Below are 14,016 nucleotides of genomic sequence, written 5' to 3'. Positions count from 1 at the left end.
GGTGGTTTCTAATCCATTTCATCCATAAAAGGTGCTTCATTTTGAGCTACAAAGAAACATTTTCTGACTCTGGTGTACCTAAAAGTTATTATCTAAGTATTCAAAGAGTTGATTCACAGGATGTCACAAAATCATGCCAACAAGACCCCGAAAGTAGATCAGTAAAAATATAAAATATAGATCTACCAAAGAGATAAATATTAAAAACATATAAATGTTACAGAACAGAACTACAATAATTCAAATCATCTTAGGACTAGATGGCCTATAATAGAATTGGTGAAAGAAGGCCTTTTTACTCAGGGATACAGGAAGAGTCTTGGGCTTGTGCATCACATTTACCCTTTCATTCATCCACTCACATAACAAGCCTTTGTTGAATGTATAATATACGCCCAGCCTTGTGATAGAGAGTAAGGCTCTAAAAATAAAGTGGACAGAAGCTTAACTGTGGAGTTACTAATCATCTAGGAAGCAGAAAAAACAACAAACATGAAACTATTTGATAAGTACTAAAATTGATATTATTACAAAGTACTTTGGGAACACAGTGGAAATAATGACTAACTCTGCCCAGGAGCTTTGGGAAGGCTGAAAGAAAGAGTAGCATTTGAGCTTGGTATAAGACAATGTGTAGGAGTTTACCAGAACTTTTTTTTTTTTTTTTTTTTTTTTTTTTAATGGGAAAAGGGCATCTCTAGATAGAAAGAAAAAACAACATGTTCACACCAGTGAAGATGTAATAGAACATAGCATGCTGGAGACAATGTGAAAATTAGAACAAGTCTTTTGAAAAGTACTTTGGCAGATTGTTTCAAGATCTATAAAAACACTTATGTCTTTAGACCAGTAATCCCACTTATGGGAATTTATCTTATGAAAAAAATACACAGGAAGAAAAGTGTTATTTACAATAGCAGAAAAATAAAATTGAGATGGATCCATTATCCAAAAAAATACAAAATAGTCATGTAAGTTATATTGTACCATTTTGACTTGTTAGAATGATGATAATGATATTCTAAGTCAAAGTAAAAATAAATGCATATGCCATCAGATTCAATTATAAAACAAGAAAGTGTATCTTTATTATTATAACTATTTAAAATTATATGTGTGTACAGATAAGATATGGAAAGAACGCGGAATTAAATCAAAACAATAACAACAGCATTAACAACAAAAAGTTTTGTGAAGGTGGTCACAGGCTTGTGAATGAATTTTTTTTTAATAGATTGACTTTGTTGTGGTCCTTTTACTAATTCAACTAATGTTAATCGACCCTTTCACATGTGCTACAAGCGTTGCTATGTCCTCCAGTTGAAAACATAAAGGAGCTTATCATTTATATAAATTTTTTTTAATTTTAAAGAAAAACACTTTTACTCTCTCATGCCTTTGCTGATATAATTAACTCTACCACTTTCAAGACCCAAGCTCAATGCAGTCTCTCCTAGGAAGACTTTTCAGAATTTGTCCATCCCATCATTCCTAATATCTCTCTAGATTTTCCAATCTCTGTCCCTCAAAATGAATGACATTGTGCTTTTGGAGTTGAATTGGATAATTCAACATATCCAAAGCTGGCATCACAGTGAGAGAGGGTTGGGGTTGGGATGTAGTTAAGTGTGTTTCTCAAAGGAAGGTTTTAAACAGTGCCTTAGGGCACCTGGGTGGCTCAATCAATTAAGCATCTGCCTTTGGCTCAGGTCATGTTCCCGGGGTCCTGGAATGGAGCCCTGAGTCCTGGGTCAGACTCCCTGCTCAGCAGGGAGCCTGCTTCTCCCTCTCCCTCTGCCTACCACTCCCCTTGCTTGTGCTCTTGCTTTGTCAAATAAATAAATAAAATTAAAAAAAAATTTTAAAAATCCTGCATCAAAATCACTTGGAGTACATGATAAGCACGCAGCTTTTCACTCTCATCGCTAGAAATTTTAATAAAGTAGATCAGGATGGGTCTAGAAAACTAGCTTTTAAGCAAACACTCTAATTCTCAGGCATCTTAAATTTGGAAACCGTCATCACAAAATATTGAGTCTGTATGGAATAATTGCATCTGCCTGCTGGAGCTTTCTCATGTAACATTATAAGAGTGACCATGTGAGAATTTCTCTGTTCACTGATTTTCTTATGTTCATTCCAAGATGAGCTTTATTCCCATGTTAGGGTTCACAGTTTTGTTAATGGAAACTATTCACTCTTAGTAAGTAAAAATGTGGGTTCTGTTTGTGCATGCGCTTCTGTGCATGCTTAGGATTGTGGAGTCGTGCATAAGCTTCTGTGTAGGTGTCTCTTCTAAGTCATTCTGACTACTTACGACATCATTGTGTGGCCCATTATCAAGGAGTATGGGAACAGGGAGAAAGGAGGCTTACATTTGATGTCTGGTAAGCTGTGTTCACTAAAAGGCAAAAGTTTCCCACAGTCTATTAATGTACCTCAGCTATCTATAAGGTTTTGTATTTTTTTCTCTACTTTTTGTTCCCTCCTTCCTTTCTCCTTTCCTCTTCTTTCTTCCTTCCTTTCTTTACTTCCTGCCTCTTAATAGACTTGATCACAGACTGCAACTTTCTTGCTTAACGCTTTTCATCAATTAGCCACCAAAAATATTCGGTCACTGGTATCTCTTCGGTAAAAGGCATTATCCTACCCACAACATCCTGAAGAATCAGGGGCACCTGGGTGGCTCAGTGGGAGAATCTTGATTTCAACGCAGGTGATGATCTCAGGGTTGTGAGATTGAGCCCGCCCCTGTCAGGCTCTGCGCTCAGTGGGGAATCTGCTTGAGGATTCTCCCTCTCTGTCTCTCCCTCCCCTCACCCTCTCACATGTACTTGCATTCTCTCTCTCTCTCTATATATATATATATTGCTTTCAAATAAGTAAATAAATCTTTAAAATATATATATCCTGAAAGAATCAGTTCCTTATTAACTTTGTCCTTCAGCTCTTGGGTTTGGATCAAACTGAACAATTAGTCATCCTACTGTCAAAAATTTTTAAAAAGTATAGCATGCCAAAAATTTCAGAAAATTATAAGAACGAGTTAGGAAGTAGCAGTATAAATCCTAAAGAGATTACTCTGAAAAGAGTATGCTTTAGCATCGTTACCCTTTGACCTCAAACTGGCCAACCTAGAAGCCAGCTGGGAGAAAAGCAATGAAGAGAAGATTTCTGTAGAGTGCACTCTCACTTCATCTTCATGAATCATTGCTGTGCATGAAATGGGCTAGGGATTTCTTTCTGAGTGGATTTATTGTCTTAAACAATTGCGGAAGGTTTGATATTATATCCAGTGGATTCTGATCTCATGAAAGAAAACTTACCTCTATCGAGATGTCTACAGAGCCATCCTAAGAAAACTCCTCTCAGTATAAATGAATTTTACGATATGTATAAGGGGCCTGCCTGCATATTTGCATATTCATGGTTTCTAATTGCAGGAGTGTGGTAGGGACAAGGCAGTCAAGTGCCATATCTATCCGTGGCTGTAAAACAGTCATCCTATTCTTCAGAATGTTACTAATTACATACTTCTTCTATGCACATTAATCTTTCTTGCTGAAAAATATTTTCAACTAAAATATTCTTTACATTGTGAAGTCCAGTTTGGGAAACTGTCTCTTAATGGATGTCTCTAAAGCACCTTTATTTTTTATTTTCTGCTAAAGTGCTGCTCTCTTCCAATTTCTCTATTGGTAAACACTAGTCCAACACTTTCTCATTTTATGCTTTAAAAAAAAGCTTCCTATTTCCATTCATTAGAAATCTTCTTGACGTGGCTTTTCTTGAAAAAGAATCCTGAATTTGAAACTCTAAGATAATTCTGAGGTTCTTAAATTAAGGAGGTAGGATGCAGGTTTCAGGATCCATCTAAGTCAGAGGCAGCATCATTCTCCAGGGAAGCGTCCAGAAATATGGATATTTAACAAGTTTCTTCCTTGGTTCTTATGCATACTAAACATACAGAACAACTACTGTGGAGTACCAGGGGTAGTTCTGATTTGGAAGAACATTTGCTGTGCAGTCAGTAGACTTCTAATTGCTAGCTTCATGTGTATAGATGTTATTTAATCCCCCCGAGCCTCAATTTCTCTTATTTTTCTTATTTTTTTAAAGATTTAATTTATTTATTTGAGAGAGAGAGAGAGAGAGAGAGTGTGTGTGTGTGTGTGCACGCACCGTGCACCCATCCATGATTGGGGGGATAGGGCAGAGGCAGAGGCAGACGCAGACTCCTTGCTGAGTGGGAAGTCAAATGTGGCCTGATCTCAGGACCCCAAGATTATGACTTAAGCCAAAGTCAGATGCTTAACCTCAGCCACCTAAGTGACCCTCAGTTTATTTTATTTTTAACATTAATATAATAAATTTTAGAGTAAAATGTTATCAAAAAGATTATATGAGGCATAGTTTTTTTGTGTGTTTTTACTTTTTAAAAAGCTTATATACCTAGAGAAATAATCATTGTAGAAGACAAAACCCACAAGAATAAAGTAGCAGAAAAAATAAGATATAGAATATATGAAATATATATTTAGATATTATAAATATAAAATATATTTAGACATTAATTCACATCCTACCTTTAATATGTACTTGCAAATATTTAGTTAATAGTTAACAGAAGTTTAGTGGTGCTGCATGGCATCAAACTAGAACTGCCATTATGGGGAGAAAAAGCAAAAACAATAAAATTTTTAAACAAAGACAATCTACTATGATTTTCTAGCATTTCTATTTTTCCCGTTTTCTTAAAAAATGTAAATGATCTTGGGACCCCTGGGTGGCTCGGTGGTTGAACGGCTGCCTTTGGCTCAGGGTGTGATCTCAGGGTCCCAGGATCGAGTCCCAGAGGGCATCTCCCTCTGCCCATGTCTCTGCCTCTCTCTGTGTGTCTCTCATGAATAAATAAATAAAATCTTTAAAAAGAATGTAAATGATCCGGAATATCTCCCCCACATATATTCTCTCACAAGGAGAGCTTACTTCCTGACATATGTCTTTTTAAAAGTCATCCTAGCATCCTACTTCTCATTCATCATGACTGTGGTGCAAATACAGACAAGGGAATTTGCATTAAAAAAAAAGTCTTCTGCAGATAGGCTTATTCTTCTGAAGGAGGAGACTCAAATCTTCTCCTTTGTTGTCTCATATCCTCTAAATGCTCATTGGAAGATCTTTCTCTAAGCTTTCAGTGCCTTAATCCAGCATCACTAGGGCAAGGTGGAATATTGGGAGCCATCCTTTGTCTCTTATTTGACATCTTATTTTCACCTTCCTCTAAGTCTTACTCTGGTTGATAATTATGGTGATTTTTGAAAGCATCTTGAAAGTTGCCAATATCATGTTTACCCATTGACTGGATTGGGAAGAATTCCACTGTCACTTAATTCAAACCAAGTTATTTAACCTCTCTGCATCACAGTCCTTCATCTGTAAAATCAAAGAGTTGGACTATGCAAACTATAAAACCTCTTGGACTCGTAAAGATCTCTCTAAAGAGAATTATGACGTGCAATGCTCATTCACTCCACACAGTATGTAAATAGATCTGCAGATCTCTCTTTTCTTTCTCCCTCTCTCCCTCCCTCCTTCCCTCCCTCTCTCACCTTCTTCCCCTGTCTCTCCCTCTCTCCCTCCTTCTCTCTCTCTCTCTCTCTCTCTCTCCCTCCCTCCCTCCCTCTACTGCTTTCCTGCAATATTTTCTCATCAGAAGGGCATAAATTTGACCTAAAGCTGCTGCAGTGTCCTGGTAATACAGGTGGCTGTGTATCTCAGCTCTGCTGCACTAACCCTGAATGCCACAGGCTTGACCAAGTGTGGAAATTGGCCTGACAGGAGTCACAGAGGGAAAGGGCCTGAAGCTGCCCTGAGAACTCTGTTTCCAGAAACCCTGTCTATGGATGGTAAGACTGGGTGGGGGCCTGAAGAGAAGGACTGCAGACATCATATCTATGGGGGATGCAGTGGCTCTCTGCTCCTCTGCACACTATGATGTGGGAAGGTCTGAAATAGCAGTTGTTCACTTGCTTGTTTATGTGTACATCTTTGTGGACCATAAAGTAGCTACAACTTATAAATAGCCTGGGAAGTATAATTTGAGGGTCATAAAAGCCCCTTCCTCCTCACATATTCTCCAAATAGCCCTCTCGTGGTCCCTGTAAATACTACTTTTTTCTGGCCACATCTGTAAAAATCCAAATGTGAAGAGGAATAAGGACCTCAGATCTTTTGTATTATTGATTTCAATGAGATTAATTTCTCAGACCCTTTGTTTAAATTAAAGACAAAACTGAAGGTGTGCCTGGGTGGCTTAGTTGACTAAGCGTCAGACTCTCGATTTTGTCTCGGGTGATGATCTCAGGGCTCAGGTGGAATATCTCAGGGTCCTGAGATCCAGCCCCCTCCTGCTGTTCCCCACTCAGTGGGGAGCCTGCTTCTCTCTTTCTCCCTCTTTCCCTGCTCCTGCCTGCGCTCTCCCCCCAACCAATCTAAAGCCAAAAATAAATAAATAAATAAATAAAAGTAGATTTTTTTTTTTACCTGTCTGCATATTTGAACAAGACCCTATTGTCTTTGCTAACATGCTTTTTATCATAGGCTTCCAGGTCACCACACCAGTTCTTCTCTTACCTCCTCTTCCCCAAGATTTCTTTGAGGAATCCAGGGCCTGGTCCTCGGTCCTCCTCTCCTCTAGACCTAAACTTGCTTACTTGCCACTTTACAATATACATCTCATAGTACTGAGTACTTTTTGTTTTCAACCTCTTTGTAAATAAGGTAGAAAAGCACAGTATTTAGTATATGTTTCTCAATCTCACTATTGATGTTTAGGCCAGATAAGTCTTCATCACACTCACTGTCCTGTGTGTTGTAGTTTGATAAGCAGCATCTTTGGCTACTACCCACTAGATGCTAGTAGCACCTCCTCAGGTGTGACAACTAGAAATATTTCCAAACATTATCAAGTGTCCCCTTGGGGACAAAATTACCCTCCATAAACTACTGATTTAAAATAACTTTGTGTGGGGACACCTGGGTGTCTCTGTGATTGAGCACCTGCCTTTGGCCCAGGGCGTGATCCTGGAGACCTAGGATCGAGTCCCACTTCAGGCTCCCTGCATGGAGCCTGTTTCTCCGTCTGCCTGGGTCTCTGCCCCTCTTCTGTGTCTCTCATGAATAAATAAATAAAATCTTTAAGAATAAATAAATAGGGGATCCCTGGGTGGCTCAGTGGTTTAGCGCCTGCCTTTGGCCCAGGGCACCGTCCTGAGGTCGCAGGATCGAGTCCCACATCGGGCTCCCTCCCGGCATGGAGCCTGATTCTCCCTCTGCCTGTGTCTCTGCCTCTCTCTCTCTCTCTCTATCATGAATAAATAAATAAAATCTTAAATAAATAAATTAATTAATTAATTAATTAACTGTGTAAAACACAAAGACCCTTTAACAGTGCTACTTATCAGCCTTTTACTTAATTTAACCTACTCAATATTTTTTAATGTTTCTATCCCTTAAAGTCCTAGGATTTGAAATACAGTCACAAAAAAGTGAACAATAGAATCTATAAGCTAAGCTCAGTCTCTTGCATAAAATAAGCTTGCGCCAAGTAGGAAACACAAGAAAATGGATTTCGTTTTGTCTTTATCCCTTCACCACTATTGGTTAAAAAACATGCTCATTATCTTGTCTTTAAAGCAGCAATAAACAATATCCTAAATTAGGATTCATGGTTAGCTGTGCCACTTCTTGCTAATTGCATCCTGCTGAGAAAACTAAGGCTTGGAGGGGTTAATTTCCCAAAGCTCTGCTAATTAGCCAAATCATTTACTTCTCAGTTCTCACCTGTAAGAATCAGAGATAATTTAGGTGAATTGTCACTACAAATTGTAAAGCTCTTAACACCTGTAAGTTTGTATTGTTATAGGCATTCAGAGATGAAAGTAGTAGAAGATGAATATGGTTCGTGGAGGTCTTCAGCTAAATTGCCAGAACCTGTGTCTGGCAGCTCCTCTTTTTGCCCACACCTAGCCTATGTTCTTTGCATAAAAAAAGCAGGTCATCCTTCCGTCTCCCCATTTTTCCCCTCAACATTTTTGCTCAACTGTCTACCAATCACTTTCTTCTAAACCATTGTTTTAATTAATTAATTTTAAATTAGGAAAGTAATACATAGACTTGATGAAAAATGTATAAAATGGGCTAATAAAACTATGCCTCAGTCCCACCTTGGAGCTCAGCTTTGCTCCTCAGATTTAACTACTATTAACTGATATTTTATGCATTTTTGGAAATTTCCTCTGCATATGCAACTGTATATTTAGGTGTGTAAATGTTTGTGTGTGTGTTTAATGTGTCCAGACTTCAAACAACTTAAAAGTTGTCCCTTTTTAGTTTAAATAACATTACATCTTACAGATCTTTTCACATAAGAACAGTTGAATTTGCCACATTATATTCTACAGCTGCAGAGTATCTCTACTGTAATACTGTACCATAATTTATCTGATCAGTTTATTTATTGATGACTAAATAGTTTCCACTTTTGGTTATTACAATAGTGCAGTGAATAGGTTTGATGATGTATTATTATTATTGTTTTCTTTTTGATAAAAAGCATCTGGGTGGGCCATAATTTTTTCCCTTAAAAAAATAAAGTTTGGGCTCTTGGGTGACTCAGTCGGTTAACCATCTGTCTTAGACTCTAGTCATGGTTCCAGGGTCCCGGGATCAAACCCTGCATCAGGCTCCCTGCTCAGCGGGGAGTCTATTTTTCCCTGTGCCCCTATCCCGGCTCATGCTCTCTATCTCTGAAATAAATAAATAACTTTAAAATCTTAAAAAAAATATTTTTAAGTAAAGTTTGGTTGTTGAGGATTATTTTATTGTTGAATAAATAAGCCAAATAGAATGAGCACAAAGCAATATATATTTTAAAGAATTTGAAAAGTGCATTATTATTTCCTGGTAGTCAATACTGAATCAGGGTGGAAAGAAATTTGCAGAAAACTTGGCAGGGTCAGTGTTTCAAGAATATGTTTAAAAAATAGTTTCCAAGGTGAAATAAACTTTGGAATTTCAGCGTTTTAAAACTCAGTGACAATTTACTGTTGATGACATATCTATCAGTATTTATTCTCAGGTTTTTTAAAGTACTGTTGGGTCATTTTAAAGGAGTTAGAATTAATCCTTGAAAATGCATGGTTTTAATTGAAACTGGGCAATGAAAAATGATAGAGAAGCGCCCTGGTATTCTTTCTGTTATTCCTGAAGGTTGTTCACTCTTTCTTTTGAGCTGCTTCTTTTTAAAAAAATCTCCATCATATTACCATTTGAAAAACACCACAGTCTCATCACTTATAACCTTACCTGTCAGACTGGATACAATCATCTGTTACCTTGAAGAACTGTGCAAAATGTCTCTTATTACACAATGATCAACTTATATACCAGATGTATTGAGGGATATGATTCCATATGGTATTCCAGATGTGGAGCCTTTGCTTCCCAAAGAATTATTTTAAACATAAGAGGAAGGACAAAAAATAAGTCCGCATCCCCATCACTATATAACACATTTGTTCTTCAGGCTTTAGGAAATGAGATGTATATCCTTTGGTGCTTGTCTTTATTTTTAATGATTGATACAATGGCATATTTATTGGGATTTAAATAGTCTTTAAAGAGCAGTTCTAATTGGCAGAAAAGCGCAATCATGTACTCCTTATTGTTGTATAATTGCCTTTACAGAGTCATCCCATAAAAACACCCATTATAAACTTGGCATTCAAAGAGAAAAAAAAAGTCATTCGTTAACTTGGAAATGAAATTATAATTGCAACCCTAAAGCTCTGCGGCCATCCTGTCAGGAGGGTTGCTTGCTACTTGCACAGTTTAAGCTTCTAATTTAATATTAGGTGAAAACATGATCATTATGGGAAGGGAAGCACCTAAGAGGTTAAGAGTTGGGCTGTTTAAAAAAAAAAAAAAAGTTTCTCTTTTGTTTTGGGATCACAGTGGATTAGCAAGGAATGCAGAGAAAACTCTCTGTGCATGAAAATAGGTCTTTATCTGGGTGGGACCTAGAGCGACCTGCGCTCGGTCTGCAGGTGCAGCCAGGGTGCAAACGGGACAGCAGCGGCGCCCGGACGGTTGCAGCGGGGCGCGGGCTGGCCTGCGCCCCAGCTGCCGGGTCCACTGCAGACGGAACTGCAGCATCTCCTCCTGCAGCAGCGCCTCAGCCATTGGCTCCTCGGTGACACGTGACGGATAGAGCCTTTTCTGTGTCTTTTCTCGCCCATCTGTGTGCAGGGCACTGATAGGCCAGGCTGATGCGCAGGCAATTTATCATCCTGATCTCCCACTGAGTCAGGGAGCTCTCCTGTCACCAGTATTGATTTCAGAGGATGGACTAAATTTCCTAGGATTTCCATTAAGAATTAAGAAAAAAGCTCTAAGCACGCAGGGTAGCCAGACAGACATGGATATGAGATGGCACTGTGAAAACTCGCAGGTAGCTTCTTCTCTCCCAGCCGGTGCTCAGCACAGCTCAGAACTGCAGCATGCAGGGTTTAAGATACCAGAAGCCTAAGAACAATAATAATGAAAATGAGAATAAACTCTTTTTGGATGAACTGATTTTAAGATTTTCGTTACAGTATTTATTTTTTGGAGGTTGCATGTCAAATTTATGCACGCTCTGTATGAAATGTAGAAAGGCTGCTTTAATTTTTTAATGTCCTTAAACCCTGAGCATGGTTGCTTCTAGTTTTGTTTGCTGCTTTTTGTGAGCTTACGAGTTTTTTTTTTTTTTTAGCATGCTTGTGGCAAAACAACCAAAAATTGTGTGTGTGTGTGTATATATATATATATGTATATGTATATATGTATTAAGTTGGTTCAAGTAAAAGCATGAATAAAAGCTGCTTTCAATACTTGCCAGACTGCTTTATTATTGTTAATGACCTGGTGATAATTTTGCCTAAATATGCTTAGATTCTGACCATGCATGCTTTTGCGGCAGAGTGGGCTTTCGTGGAGAATTTGTAAAGCTGGAATGTCTGAATTAAATGTATGTTTGGTACAACAGAAAATGTATTAGTGGTCAACGATTAAACCTGATTAACTAATGGAAATATTTCATGATGGTAAGATTTAAATAACATTTATTTACACTAATGACTTCTGCTTTCTGGAAAAAAAAAATGCATGTCCGGGATTACTGAAAGTGTTTATATTTTTGAAATATAAATTTTGCTTATTTCAAAGATATAGTAAGATTTTAATTCTTAAAAAATGCATCGAGGTGAAAGAATTTTAAATATATATATATATTTTTTTTTTAATTGTAGCCTAGGAAAGGATTTTAAAACTGCTGTTTGTGTATGCGAGAGATCATGTGCATGTTCATGTGTGTGTGAATTCTTTGGGGAATTGTTTGATACCCTCCTAGCTAGTCCTGAGTCTCGTGAAGAGGGGAAAAGCCTTGGCATTCAAAAATTTCTTAGGCCCATGGGAATTAGAGCCAGAAGAAACAAGAGTATGGCCAGATGGGATTGGCATGCTTGGCAGCGAGTGGAGACAATAGGTGGGGGCGGAGCAGATGGAGAACAGAAGGGATTGCACATAAGAAAAGGAAGATGTGAGGGGAAGAGTCTGCTTGATAGTGTAGAAAGCCTGCCCTTTCTTTTCAAGAGAACTCCTGATTGCATCTTCCTTTAATAATGAGATAGAATGTCACGTCTGTTGTAACAAACATTTTTCATTAAGTTAGGTAGCCCTGCTTCATAGAGTAGGGAAGAAGTCTCATGAATAGAAGTTGCTTTACCAGATTATAAATAATGTGTGGTCTGTTAGTTGTTGTTTGTAAGCTTTTTATCTTTGCCCTGTAAAGGAAAAGTAGAAGCAAAATTAAAATTATATTGTATTATTTGAGTTGGTGGTATCTAAATATAAATGCAGTAACTACTAAACTTATATACCAGACCTTAGATGATTCAAGCATCTGGAGAGTTTGCTGACTTTTTCCCTAAGTAAGCTTTTAATTCTGAAAATATTAAGAGTCTTTGCTGACTAAACTACTATTATTTTACTTCCGGCTTATAAATAGATGTTCATTTCTAGAATAACTTTGAGTGGTTTATTTAAGTATTTGTTGATTTTTATCATGAAGCTTGGGAGCTTTACCAATGCCCAGTTCAAATTATGAAATGAAATTAATTTCTCAGAATCCTCTATCAAGGTTTCTGTCACCCACCTGCCCAAAGAACTGGGCACAGTCTGTACCCAGAAAGGCCTTAGGACCGGGAAAAAAATGACAACCAATTTACTTTTGAATTCTATAATTTTAATGATTCCTTCAAAATGTTAAAGTGAATTTAGACACAATTTCCAGTCCTGAGTATGACTGAATTTGACCAAAACCATCATGCCAAAATCTACCAATAAAACACAAATTTTCAAAGTTTAAATATACATATCTGATCCATGGGTCACCCACAGCTCACTTAATCATGTGGTTGATGGATGTTGTATATGGAGAGAATTTACACTCTCCAAAGGAAACTTTGCCTTGTTGCATGTTTCTATTGATTTACCTTTTCAACCTTGGCTTGACAAAGAACTATGATCTGGATTAGAGAATGAAATCTTTACCTTTGACACCTCAAGGTATTCAAGATAATTTACTCAGATCATTGATACTAATTTCCCCAATGTTGAAGATTTAAACCAGTTATGCAGTCTTTTTCCTCCTTGCCCTTTTCTTAGAAGTTAATGAAAAAGTCCACTAAGAAGCAAAACATTCTTCACTTAGCAAATTCCATCTAATGTTTTAAGGAAGAAATAGGGCTTGCAGACAGAACTTTAGACATATTTTTATAATTTGGAGGGTTGACTGGTGTTCCTTAAGTAAGGTGACCAGTGATAAAGAATAAACATTTTCACTGACTACACAATCAAGGTTGCCTAATAGGCTGAGAGCCACATTCTCCTTATAGGCAAAGTGTAATGAAACTAGAGGAGCCCTGAAGTGGTATTAAATGGCTGGTCAAAACAGCATTTGGGCTCAACTGCCAAACTAATTTCTCACCAAGACATTAACCAGGGAAATGCTTACATATTTACATAGTAATTAGTGATGTAGCATTGCATATTAAGGATGTTTTGGGTAGTTATGATGAAATGTTACTGTCTGTGTGCCTTCCATATGCTCCTTTAATTTACGAAATGTGCTCATCCCACAGCATCTGGGTGCATTTATAAACTACAAGTGCAATCAATTAACTATATGATGGATGCAGTCGGCAGAATGCAAATTGATGAAGAAAGCCCTCTTGGCTTACGCTTAGTTTTCAAATGGGGGACAAAAACATGTAGCCAGAGACTTTCAACCTTTGTCTATTTTAAGTTTAATTGTTTTAAGAACTAAGCTTACATTCTGCCCATTTGGAAAATAATTCATTTGAAACAAGATTTATTCCTACTCAAAATTAGTACTCTTAATTCCACTATTAATTAAAAATTAATTCCACTAATTTTTTCCACTAGCAAAATTCATAGGTGAACAGTGTTAGTGGATATTTAATTTTACTTTGACCAAGTAGTGCCTTTTATTATTCCATCTTCTCCTTCATTTCCCAATCCCTCTACTTATCTTGTATTTTTCTGCTTTACCTGTCACTTATGGACTCAAATGCCATTTGCTCCAGACCTCAATTTTACTAAACAATAAGCTATGTATGAATTCAGCAGAGTATAATGACACCAGGTTCTGCTTTATACATCTTTGTGTATATTTAGGCTTTCAAATTCTTTGACTTCTCCTAAGGTTACCATATTGATCTGAAAGATAAGCTTTACTTTCTGCCACCTTATTTACATTTACTTGACAACTGATATTTGAATCTCCTGAAGACTCCCTTCCCTCGTCACTCTGGCACAGAGAATGGAGCCAAGCACAATAATATCTAGTAGAAAAGCAATTTCCAGTATATCCACTAACACTATTTCTTATAA

General features: G+C 37.4%; 1 protein-coding gene across 28 annotated transcripts in view; it reads left to right on the top strand.

Annotated features, from left to right (window-relative positions):
• NRXN1 (neurexin 1) overlaps positions 1–14,016 on the top strand; it is a 1,115,712-nt gene that overhangs the window by 1,051,701 nt on the left and 49,995 nt on the right. For 2 of the 28 annotated variants that reach the window (XM_025466768.3, XM_025466757.3), the window contains exon 1: positions 10,309–10,513. The exons of the other annotated variants lie outside the window; for them this stretch is intronic. In XM_025466768.3, coding sequence (XP_025322553.1) covers positions 10,481–10,513 — 33 coding nt within the window. In that variant the 5' untranslated portion in view covers positions 10,309–10,480. Of the gene's footprint in view, positions 1–10,308; positions 10,514–14,016 lie in introns of those variants that run through there. 28 annotated transcript variants of the gene reach the window in all.

This window comes from Canis lupus, chromosome 10 (genome assembly GCF_003254725.2).
Source record: "Canis lupus dingo isolate Sandy chromosome 10, ASM325472v2, whole genome shotgun sequence".
Taxonomy (NCBI): domain Eukaryota; kingdom Metazoa; phylum Chordata; class Mammalia; order Carnivora; family Canidae; genus Canis; species Canis lupus.
The sequence above is the reverse complement of the archived record's forward strand: the minus strand, read 5'-3'. Positions and strand labels throughout refer to the sequence as shown.